Source organism: Pogona vitticeps, chromosome 5 (genome assembly GCF_051106095.1).
Source record: "Pogona vitticeps strain Pit_001003342236 chromosome 5, PviZW2.1, whole genome shotgun sequence".
Taxonomy (NCBI): domain Eukaryota; kingdom Metazoa; phylum Chordata; class Lepidosauria; order Squamata; family Agamidae; genus Pogona; species Pogona vitticeps.
In genome coordinates this window covers 10160369-10172380 of record NC_135787.1, presented here as the reverse complement: position 1 = coordinate 10172380, position 12012 = coordinate 10160369, and the positions used below count along the sequence as shown (strand labels likewise).

Here is a 12012-nt window from a genome sequence, read left to right as displayed (position 1 = left end):
GAACCGGCATAGCAGCCAGATGAAAATGTTTCACATTGTGGGCTTTGGAACTTGTTTACATGCAGTGAGGAGACAATTTAATCTTCTCCACCTTCATCTCATCTGCTTCGGGGAGAAATAGAGTTGCCCTTTGACTTTACAGAGTGAGATGAATTGATTGGGAAAGGGCAGTCTAGCAACAGTGAAAGAAGGGACAGCAATTATACACTTGAATCCTACTGCTTTCGAAGCCAACATTAAGTCTGTTATGATGATGAACCAGTTGTGATGAACCCATTCTGTAGATTAGTTTTGTAAGAGAGGAGAATTGATTTATGAGCATGTTGAACGTGGTTTGAAAAAGGCATAGCTTCCTGTGATTTATGCCAGAGCCTCAAAAAGTTACTTTCTGAACTTCAGCTCTGGCTAATGGTCAGGTAAATAAAAATTTAAAAAAAGATTTAGAAATAGTTTTGGGGAGGTGTTCCTTTTCACAGATATGGGCTTGGCAGGGTTTTAAAGCAATCTTAAAACCTACTTACAAGACATCCAAATGCAGTAATGTATAGACTGAAGTAAAAAATCTCTTCCTGGTGGCCCAGTTGAGATAAAAGAACTAGTACACAAATACGTCTACTTGAGCATCATGCTTGCATATATATCCTCTTCCTCTCCTCCTCTTGGTGGCAAACAAAGAGGCTGGAAGAGTTTGCTCCCACTTTTAAACCAACCACAGTTCACCACTATACCTAAACAGCTTTGTAAACAAACCATGATTTCTTTAAACTGTGGTTTGTTAAGAACAAGCCACAATCAAATCATGGTTTCAGAACGTTCTGAAAAACCAATGGAAACAAATTGCAGTTTCTAGGATTTAGTTGTTTTGTTTACAAGCAGAAGCGTCTAACGACTTGCTGTAAGATATGTGAGGAGGAAGAGGATCATGTGAGCCCAAAGTTCATGAAGGTTCATGAGAAACGGTGAGTTTCCCATGATATTCAAACTGAATTGCTCGCTGTTTTCAACTCCCTGAGGAAAACTCCCCCATCTCCAGTGTTAAATTATATAGACTAGTATCCTGTCAGTGCAGCCATATGGGCATGGGGCTGAAGGTGAATTCACAGGAGAGCAGAGCTTCGGGAGATGCAATCATGACAGTGATGACCTACCCACAATATCCATTCCTCAACACTGCATAGAGAATCTGCAGCTAGATGTGGGCTTTATACAGCTCCTGTAAAAAGGGGGACTGTGTACACAATGGTTCGTTGGCAGCTGCAAATTCCACTAGTCATATCGTCCAAAGGGAGTTGGCCATACAACACAATCTGAGAGGCACAAGTAGGGAAAGGATCTAGAATCTTCTAATTAGTCCTCCACCCCACTACTCTGATTAGGAATGATACTCTAACTACTAGTTTCACATCCCATCCGTATCTCCCTCAGCTTTCCCTCCCAATTTAAAAAGCACTAAAAACAGCTTTTAGTACTTGCAAAATATAATTTTACAATTTTGTATAATTTTGTATAATTGTATAATTTTGACCAAACTCTGGGAGGCAGTGGAAGACAGGAGGGGCTTGGCATGCTCTGGTCCATGGGGTCACGAAGAGTCGGACATGACTTAATGATTAAACAACAACAAAAAATAGCTTAAGCTTTTCTTCACTGGGCAAGACTGCCCCCTCAGTGTCATCATTCCTGCTACCTATTTTGGTTCCTGTTCCATCCTCGGCATCTACGCTGAGCTAATATATTTTGTAAAACCTTGTTTGGGAAGCGCCACCCTTACAGCTGTAATTAAGTTCACAAAATATCGAAAGGTAAATCGTTCGTAGAAGCATCACGGATGTTGAATACCTGTCTTGCCCTATAGGTGGCAGTGTAGGATCGCTCCTGAATGCATTTAGTGGCCAGAGTAGGATCTTGAAGGAACTTTGCAAAATACCTCAAGATTTACCTGATTCTTTGATGGTCGATGTCTTCCATTGTGAAATTATAGACCTCAGAAAACTCGGACGGTCGCCTGGGAATCATCCGCACAAGAGTGCCATACATAGGAAGAGAAATTAACTGAATCCTTATTTTAGAATCAGGCGAATTATTATCCTAAGGACCAAAAAAAGCAGAATTTATCTTCGCTATCTAAAATGAGGAAGGTCACAGCAGGCAAAACCAGGACTCTAGCTTTATTATCTTTTAAATAGGTACTAAAGATAATGGAATAAATTTGCTATAAACCTGCCCCCACTCCCTTGTGTTGTTCTGCTGCACTCCTTTTGAGGCGGCCCAATTCCTGTTTCGCCTAGCGCCACAATAAATTATGCAAAATACTAAAAACTGCAGCTCCCGTTCAGCAAAATAAGAGTGTTTGTGTGAATTTCCCTCAATCTGTCTAATTTTATGAAGGTCACAGAATGCGACCTTTCCGGGCAGAAGAAGATTGGATTGTCTGGGTAAGGGTTGGTCAATTAGTGCTGTGTACAAACATTTTCTCCCTGTAATTGGTAGCATAATTTTGTTCATGTTTTGCATAGAATTAAAACAGAATACAGAAGTCTAAGCATCAGTATAATTCAATGGATTTTATGGCTGTGACATTAAAACAGTTTTTTCCCGCTGGATTAATTGATTTTAATTAATCAATTAATTAATCAATTAAAAGTGCTTTTAAAAGTGGACACTTTATTTATTTATTTATTTATTTATTTATTTATTTCTATTCTATTCTATTCTATTCTATTCTATTCTATTCTATAATATTTCTTGGCCATGTTATACGTCAAGCAATTTTTGAACACAGCTGCCATAAAACATTTAAAATAAAAGTCAATAACTGAAATAACAAATCTAAGTATGCTATATGAATCATTATGAAAACAGAAATATGCTAACTATGAAACTAATCATAGCAGCAAAACTTAAACCAATAGTCCTAAAAAAATGCCAGCTAACTTAAAAAAAAAACTGAAAAATAATAATTACATGCTGCCAAGTCAATTCTTAATTAAGGCAACCCTTACCAGAGTTTTCTAGGTACCAAGCACTCAGAAATGGTTTATCATTCCCTTCTTCTGGGGCCACTCTGAGCTACAAAAGCTGGGTCTTGTCTCAGGAACCATAATGGGGAGGTTGAATTCTCAACCTCTAGCTGCACTCCCAAGTCACTGAGCTTTCCAATAAGCAAAAAATCATTTTGGTTCCAGAGCATGTAAAAACGACTGTAGCACCTTGAATAGGAAGCAACCTGAGACAGGCAAGTCTTTAATGACTAAGAGATTTAGGGCTAAGAGATTTAGGGCACCGTAGTCCCAAAGAGTTATCTTTCCGATCTCTGTTCCTTTAAACGGTATGGAAACGGTCCCTCTTCTGGGAATTCACTGGGTCTAGTGTGTCTTCTGTCCAACTGCTATGGTGTAACACCAGCAGCAATAAAGAAACACTATTGAGACTGTTGCATTACTGTGTGTGTTATGCAGATTCATTTATTTAACTGATTGAGTCATATTATTCAATTAACACATTAAAATTCTAAGAGCCAGCTCTACTGTTGCCACAAACTTTTAAATTTAAGGATATTTATTTATTTATTTATTTATTTATTTATTTATTTATTTATTTATTTATTTGATTTATAGCAACACTTCCACAACATTATTTCTGTTCTGCTGTTTTTACTAAATCAAATTTACTTTATAGAGGAAATAAGAATGCTTACTTTTTTTTTGATTATTCTGACAGGTGAGATTAGAAAAATTATGCTGCAAATGTGGTGCCCATCAGTATAAATTATGTGTTATCTTCCAGCCAGAGACAATTGTCTGGAAGGGGATACCCCTGAAATTTCAAGACAAGGCACCTCCTATCCCAGTCCATGATCTAGCCACACCTTATTCTTTTTTTATTTTTTTTTTGACTGGACAGTATTTATTGCAGAGGTGAGAAAGTGTAACCATCTTTGGCCTCCATGAAACCCCCCAGGTCCCCTTTACTAAGGTAAAGATAATGGTTCCCCTTGACAATTTTTGTCCAGTCGTGTTTGACTCTAGGCAGCGGTGATCATCTCTGTTTCCAAGCCATAGAGCCAGTGTTTTGTCCAAAGACAATCTTCTGTGGTCACATGGCCAGAGCGACTTAGACACGGAACGCTGTTACCTTCCCACTGGGGTGGTACCTATTGATCTGCTTGCATTTGCATGCTTTCGAACCACTAGGTTGGCGGGAGCTGGGACAAGCGACGGGAGCTCACTCCGTCGCGTGGATTCGATCTTACGACTGCTGGTCTTCTGACCCTGCAGCACAGAGGCTTCTGCGGTTTAGCCCGCAGTGCCACCACGACCTTTACTTACTAAGCATCATTAAACGCAAGTGGAAAACCTGTCTCCTACAACCCATTCTATGCACAGCTTTCTGTCACCTGTGTGGTGGGCCAGCAAATTGAAGAGGCTTAACAGCACCTGACTGGGGGATTAGCTTAATTTCCCTTTTACCTTTGCACTTCACCTTTACCTCCATGTAACGTGCACGGTCTGAAACACCTGGTGATAAAGAAGGGATTCATTCTTCCTCCTCCCTCCCTCCTTTCTTTGGCACAGCCACAGGCAGAACATGGCAGGAGAGGTTAAAAACTTTTTTTTCCCCAAGGAAGAACATTCAGAGGAATGTCAGTGGCTTGAGTTACAGTGGCCTCCTTCACACATTTACGGCGCGGCAAAGCAGCTGCTGGCCCAAGATCAGCTTTTGTCTGTGAATAATAAAATGCTAAGAGAGACCAGGCAACGTGCCCGGACTTTATTAGCAGCTCCTTGAAATGCCAAAGAAAACGGGCCAAGTTTCCACCTGTACAGGAGTCAGCATCATGTTTCTCAAGTAGCAAAGGGGTCACCATCATTCATGCGCTTCCACAGGCTTAGGAAATGTTTCCTCTGCCAGAACAAGGGCAGAGGAAATGGCCTGCACATTGGGCTGTTGCTAAAGGAAGGGTGGATAAGAAGGAAAAGCCAAACCCATGGGAAATGTCCATGGAAAACAACATGCTATAAATTTAGGTTATTCCACTGAGGCAAGTGAAGAGCCAGGTTTGAGTGCCCAGGAGGCCATGAAACTCACTGGATCACCTAGGACCTCTTGCATGTTCTTACCTACCTCATAGGGCTGTTAGTGTTGGAATTATTGCACCCTTGTAGGTTGCCTTTAAAAGGTTTTGGCTGGGAAGGACCTTTCTGGACTGAATGCCAATCAATCCAGTAGCAGCCGGTTGTTCCCTCTCTGACTCAGAATTTTAATGAGAGCCTTGCCTCATCAAGGCTCTCAGTGGTTACTCAAGTTCTTTTCTCAACTTTTTCCAGACAGACTGTCCGTAATCAGTTAGAGTCAGAGCTATGTAGTCTGTGGACAGTCAGTCACAAAACCAGTGGACCAGCTTAATTCTCTTCACATAGCCAGTTAACATTTTTTTTCTACAAATTGCTCTTTGTTTTAATCTATGAAGAACTGTGAGTAAACATAACATTTTTATTCTCTTCTCTTACTAATATCTCTGAGCAACTTATTGAGACTGTAAGTGCCGGTTGAAATAAACCAAACAATAAGGGCCGGTTTATTGAAGGGAGACTTGAAGCCAATTCCCTGAACTTTATCTTCTGCTTAGTTTGAAGGTTTTTTTTTAAAAAGCCAATAAACTTCCACAGTCTGCCAATAATTAGAAGTACAAACTGGGGAAGAAGGGAACCATGCGCATTACTTGGTCACTGGAATACAATATTGCAATATAAATATAACTAACAATAGTCAATCAATTAATCAATCATCATTGGAATCATGAGACAAATCTTGTCTTATCCCTTAACTTCTGGGTCAAGCGGGCAATTATTTAAAGGATTTAGTGGAAACACACCACTTTAGAAATTGCTCTGATCTACACTTCCTGTGGGGATCTATTTATTTAGGTGGCCCACTTTTGAACTACACTCCTCTGCCGTTCTAGCCCTTTAACTCCATTTCGACATGCAGCCACCCACCCGGGACTCTCTTTGTCTCCTGGTCATGAAAAGTGTCACCTGCTGGTTTCGGTAAATAAATCTTTTAGGCAAAAGGAGCAGACTGAGTTTGCTTTCTGGCAGGGACAAAAAGCAAGAGAGGCAGACAGACAGAATGGTCACAGAAAGACAGAAAAAAGGCAGCCGAAGACGGAAAGAAAAGAGATGGCCATTTTTGTTACTGGTTCAACCCAGCACGGCCTACAGCTTTTCCATCACACAGCCCCTGACACATGACACCCCCCCCCCAAAGTACACAACACCCATAAAAAAAGATATGCGCCCACTCTTGCTTAAAGCATAAAGTTTAGGGCAACCTGCTGGTTGAAGCAATTTTGTCACTGCTTGGAAGACAATGTTAATTTAGTGGGCCTATGAACCCTCCAGATACACAACCCCACATACTCAGACTCATTGAAGCTAAGAGGTGAAACAGATATGTCTGAAATGGATTAGATGCTTACAGTATATGCCAAGTGTGATCGGGTGATGGTCACAGAGCTTTTACCGGCGACCGCAATGGCCAATGAGCAGCTAGGATCCAATTTGGGACCATCGGTTTCCCTTGGTGTCACTTCCACTTTCAGCACCACTGTTGCTGTGGTAAGGCCATCGGTTACCGAAATCTCCATCTTGTCCGTGGTCGTAGATGAGCCATCGTGGATATACTGCAGAGCGTTGTGGGTGATTTCCTCATAAGTGAAGGTGTCGCCTTCCCAGAAAGCAAAGCTGAGATCAGGAATCTGGCCCTTGCAACACAACACAACACAACCCAACCCCCATTGGCTAACCTCTAGATGTTATGATAAACTGAGGTTCTAAAGATTAACTTTTGAAGGCTGAAGGGATTCCTCCAACCAAAATTCTAGGGGCTTTATCTAAAAAAATAAAATAAAAATAAAAGTCCTCTTCGGTATTTAGTCGGTTACATCTGAGAAATATAGGCTCTATCTCAAAGATGACAAGTCATCATGAAAATGGAGGAAATGGCTGGGAGGGGTTAAGCTCTGCAGGATCTCCAAGGCATTGCTGACAGGGACCCTGTGTGAAGCATAGTGAGCAGCGAAACTATCAGACCCCTAATGCCTTGCATGTCCCACAGACTTTAGCCCATGCCAGTCATCATGTCCGAGATGAAGCCTTTATTCCTCAGATGAAAGTGATTAAAAAAAAATACCTGAGACCCCTTTTGATTTTTTTGACTAAAACTCAGAGAATTCTGACTGGGGAACTTCCTGCAGATTCCTGGGGGCTGAAATCCAAAAAATACCAACCACACATGGTTGCCAAGCTGCAGCACCTGAATGTAGTGTGAAAACACCGGCTTTCTTTAGGGCTAACATAAAATTACATTAAAAATAGTCCAAACATTCCCCTATAATGCAACAAAAGCAGTAACACTCTCTGTTAATGGCAAACGACTGAGAAAGCTCTTCCTTCCATTAATTGCATTAAGTATAGTTGCGTTCTGAGTATGTTCGCTTGCAGCAAACTTGGAAATAATGCTTTTAGTTAAAAGGGAAGATGGACAGCTTCCCTCTGGCTTATGTCAGAGCAGCTTGAGAAATAAGAAATAACTGGAAATAACCGGCTCATTTTTCAAGCCAGTACATCAGAGATTCCCAAACTCCACTCCATCACTTTTAAACTCAGCCGCATCCGTGGTGGTTTAGTCCAGCCATGGAGAAAGGAAACCAGGGAGGTCTCTGTTCTCCATCCATGGTACCCCTGGGATGGGAAGAAATGCATTGGGTTTGCATTTTAATTGCTCGGCCTGCATGAATAGACATGGGCTTTTCAGGTTTCTTAGACTACAAGTCCATAATTCTCCATTCAGGGAGTTCCATCTGACTAAATGTGGAGCAGCTTCCTTTCTGAATGGGAAGCTAGAACTATACCAAGCCACAAGGCCTTCTGAGGTAGGCCCTTCCTTCAGGTCGGCCACATTTAAGCGTCTATAGGTATGGGTCTGCCAGGTGGAACTCCCAGACTGGAGGATTATGGAAAGTGTAGTCCAAGAAATCCAAAAATTCCATGCCCACGTGTGGATACGCACACTGTTAACCGCATTATTCTTAAATTTCCACACATCTCCAAATGTTGCGACAGCACATTATACGCACTGGTTGGTAATATACATTGCCTTGTAGTGTATGAGGATGGAGAGGTTTGGATACCCTTGGGAAATGCTATTTCATTTGGACTTGGGAGAACTACATGCCCCATGGGCTGCTAAGACCTTTTCCCTACTTCTTACACACTTGACAAAAACATGATGTTTTCGGGAGAAAAAAAAGGTTTCAGAGATAATCTCCACATGGGGAAATAACTGTATGCCTCTAAAAGTTCTTGGGAACTATCACAAAGCCGGCTAGAGCTTCTGCAATTTGCAGTCCGGCCACACCTGGTGTGCATTTTTTCCACCCCCTTGGGGTGTGAAAAAAAAGAGTAGCTCACCTATTAATAGCCGAAGACTTTGGTTTAGCCTACCTTCCCTCAGGGGGTGAGAAAATCCAGAGTCGTGCTTGAGGAGAGCTCCGTGCTCAGGCGGTTCCACCACCTCAAAGAAAATATCTTCAGGGCTTCTGTCCACGTCGCTGACCGTCAGACGTATCCCTAAACCATCCAGGTGTGGAAATTAAAATGAAGTTGAATTTATCTGCATTCTAGCCTCACAGAAGACACCATGGTTAATAAGCAGGTTACAAAAAGAACAGAGGGCATGTTTGAATTTCAAAGCACCAACTTAAAACAGGAAAGATGGAAAGAAATTCATTGGATTTGCATTTTAATTCTCAGTTCCTGACTTAACATGTGCACTGCTATGGTCTTCATGCATCTCCAAATGTTGTGACGCCATCCGCCAGTTGAAAAATGTGTACAAAACACATGCCTTGTGGCAGCTTGCATATAAAAATGCCAACATTCCAGACAAATCACAGAAAAATGCATATGTAATGGAAGCCCCTTTGCAAAACATGCAACGTTGTGGTAAGTCACGTGTAAAAATCTGCCCGAGTTCTCATATATATAGACATGTGAACTATAATATTTACAAGCATTTTCATATACAGACATATTTTTAAAAGATATATTTGCAGAGATAAGATAGAATTCATGTGTGAGAAACAATATTTTATAACTCATTGTCAAAATGTTTGACTATATTCACACAGAATTATTCTAAAGTGACATTTAAATGCCAAAGTCTCTCTCTCACACACGCGCATAGCGTCCATATACATATATTAGTGTTGACTGGATGGAGATCCACAGAATCAGAGATGAGTAGAGTTGAATGGGTTACTCAGTGGTCATCCATTCCAGCCCCTTTGCCAAATCCCTAACGACGGCATCTCTGACAGACAGTGATCTAACCTCCGATTGAAAGCCAGCCAGAAAGGAGAGTCTACCATCTCCCAAGGCAGCCTGTCCCATTGCTGAACAGTGTGTAGGACACACGCATTTCAAGAAGTGGCCGTTGTGCAAGTTCACCGCAACGGCAGACCACGAGCAGAAGAGCATTCTGCACATTGTTTAGTTGATGGGCCTACTCTCCGGGCAGTGTTGGAGAACGCTCAGATGTCACGCTCTGATCAATGAATGCGCAGAGTGTGCAAATGAAGCACATGTACTGGTGAACCAAGCAATCTATGAACTATCATGTTATTCCATTATTTTAGGCGCATTCTCCAGCACAAATATACAGTCAGTAGAGGGACCAGCTTTTACTCCCAGTCTTAAGTTTACACCTCTGAGAGGTGGAAAAGTTACGTGATTTTTTGTTGTTGTTTTGATTGGGAAGACAACTACAGGGAGTCATCTGGGTGCTGTATTACAATTTTGGAAGCATTGCCAGCCTCTTAACATATAGGAGCTGGCAGCTGCTGAAAACTGCAAAGAATAGCAAATGCTATACATAGCATGGTTTCCTGCTCCCTCTAGTGGCCATTTCTGGTAGCGATATTATGGAAATACACGTTTCTGGGATTTTTCTTGTAATATTTTTAATAATTCCAGACTGTGGGTAAGTGAAACAATGGATATTGACCCAGAGGACATGGGGGTCCTACTGTAGCCTCTATCTAGAAAACCCGTAAAAGGGTTGCAATAAGTCAGAATTAACTTGACAGTGCATTATTATTATTAATATATTGGATAATAACACGGACCAACTTCACATGGTTCTTGCAAGGATTAGCACAGACCAATGGCTGTGCAATCCTCTGAAGCTTTGATAGCACTGTAGAAACAAATGGGGTGTTAACCAGGTTCTTCTGCTCTAGTCTGTTATGTCAAATGTTGCCTTTGAGAATGCTACTGAGTAATTAACCAGAGCTCATACACTCAAGAGAACAAGCATATTCGGAGTTCAATGGGCCTCTTCTTCAAATGTGTTTAATTGGCCTCATTCAGCTTGCATGGCTTCCCATTAGCACACAGCCAAGTAGAGCAGACGCTAGCAATGTACAATGTACTAGACGCATCAACTATCCAGTTTCTCTGGTTCCCTCTAAGCCAGCGATTCTCAACCTTGGGTAACCTAGGTGTTCTTGGACTGCAACTCCCAGAAACCCCAGCCAGCACAGCTGGTAATGAAGGCTTCTCTGACTACAGCCCAAGATCATCTGAGTTATCCAAGGTTGGGAGCCACTGTTCTAAGCCATTTTATGGACAGATCCAAAATGAGCTGTCATGGGTGCGAATTATGGGGACACTGTGGACCACAGCCCAGGTCTGCTGCCTTTGTATTTGTTTATACTTACCGATAGTGGCTCTGCCTCCTTGGCTGACCTCAAGGATGGGAGCAGTGAACTGGAATAAGGGGGGTTGCTCACCAGAGGAGAGCAAGTGAATGGTGAACACCATCTCAGGACTGGTGCGTTCTCCATCTGAAACTAAAATAAAAAAAAAATTAAGAGAACATGTCACTGGTAGGACCCAACCTTTTGTTAAGAAGTTCCTTCCTTCCTCTTATTTGCATGTGAAATAAATGCCTAACTGCAATCAAAGGTTTTGAGTCAAAACTGCCTAAATGGCTTCAGTTATCTGAAAGTTACTATGGACCTACAGGCCTTGAGCTTGGGCCCCCCAAATGCTACATCCAGGAGGACGAAGAACAGGACAGAGGCTTTAGTTAGGATCAAAATGGGGTGGTGGTGCAACACAGTTGCCAATTTCTACTTTTCTTTAGGTCGGGGCAGGTAAGCAAAGTATGGCTCACCATACAATGCTGGACAGCTCCCAGCACTGGCTATGGTTAATGGAAAGTCTATTCCAATGTTGCCCAGCTCTCGTTTAGGTCAATGACCAAGAGCCAAATTCGATTTTAAAGATGTCCGTAATAGCTGTAGTGCAACGGTGAGTAGAGCCAAAGGCAGAAGGAGGGAAGTAAAAATAGCAGAAGAACCCTCTGTTTTAGATGCCACTTGAGTTCAGAGGAGGGGAACCGTGATTTAGCATAAGGGGAAAAGTAATGGCAGGCTTGCATGTTGGGGCTCCATATCAGCAGGAGGTGGGGCAGTGGTCCACCTACGGGTAACCTGCACCAAAAGTGGGTGGAGCCACTGTATGCTCCTCTTTCTATACACTGGCATAGCCACTCAGGTAAATTCATGTGTCATAGGACCCTGTATCCTACTTGTGCTCTGAAAATATTAAAAATAATAAAAGAAAAAACATAGAAGTATTTTCATGATGTACTGACCAAAACTAGCCAGTAGAGAAAGCCAGAGACCATGCTATGTCTATGGCTCTCTCTATTGGTAATACATGTGAAAATATTTTTTCTGGGTTTTTTTTCCTTTTACCATGCTATGTATAGCATTTGCAATTATCCACATTTTTCAGCATCCGCAGGGGTGTTTGGAACCAATCCCTTGCAGATACGGAGGTCCTACTGTTCATGCGTGTTCTCTTACCCAACCATACACATATGTACCACACCATTTATATAGCTGCCCACAGAGAGACAGACATGTGCACATACATCTGA

The 12012-nt window shown here is 41.9% G+C and overlaps 1 protein-coding gene across 2 annotated transcripts in view; it reads right to left on the bottom strand.

Annotated features, from left to right (window-relative positions):
* Positions 1-12012, bottom strand: part of FRAS1 (Fraser extracellular matrix complex subunit 1) — a 299294-nt gene that overhangs the window by 62930 nt on the left and 224352 nt on the right. For both annotated transcript variants that reach the window (XM_078394487.1, XM_078394488.1), the window contains 4 exons: positions 10784-10915; positions 8508-8633; positions 6482-6729; positions 1940-2088 (listed from right to left, as the gene is read on the bottom strand). In XM_078394487.1, coding sequence (XP_078250613.1) covers positions 1940-2088; positions 6482-6729; positions 8508-8633; positions 10784-10915 — 655 coding nt within the window. The remainder of the gene's footprint in view (positions 1-1939; positions 2089-6481; positions 6730-8507; positions 8634-10783; positions 10916-12012) is intronic.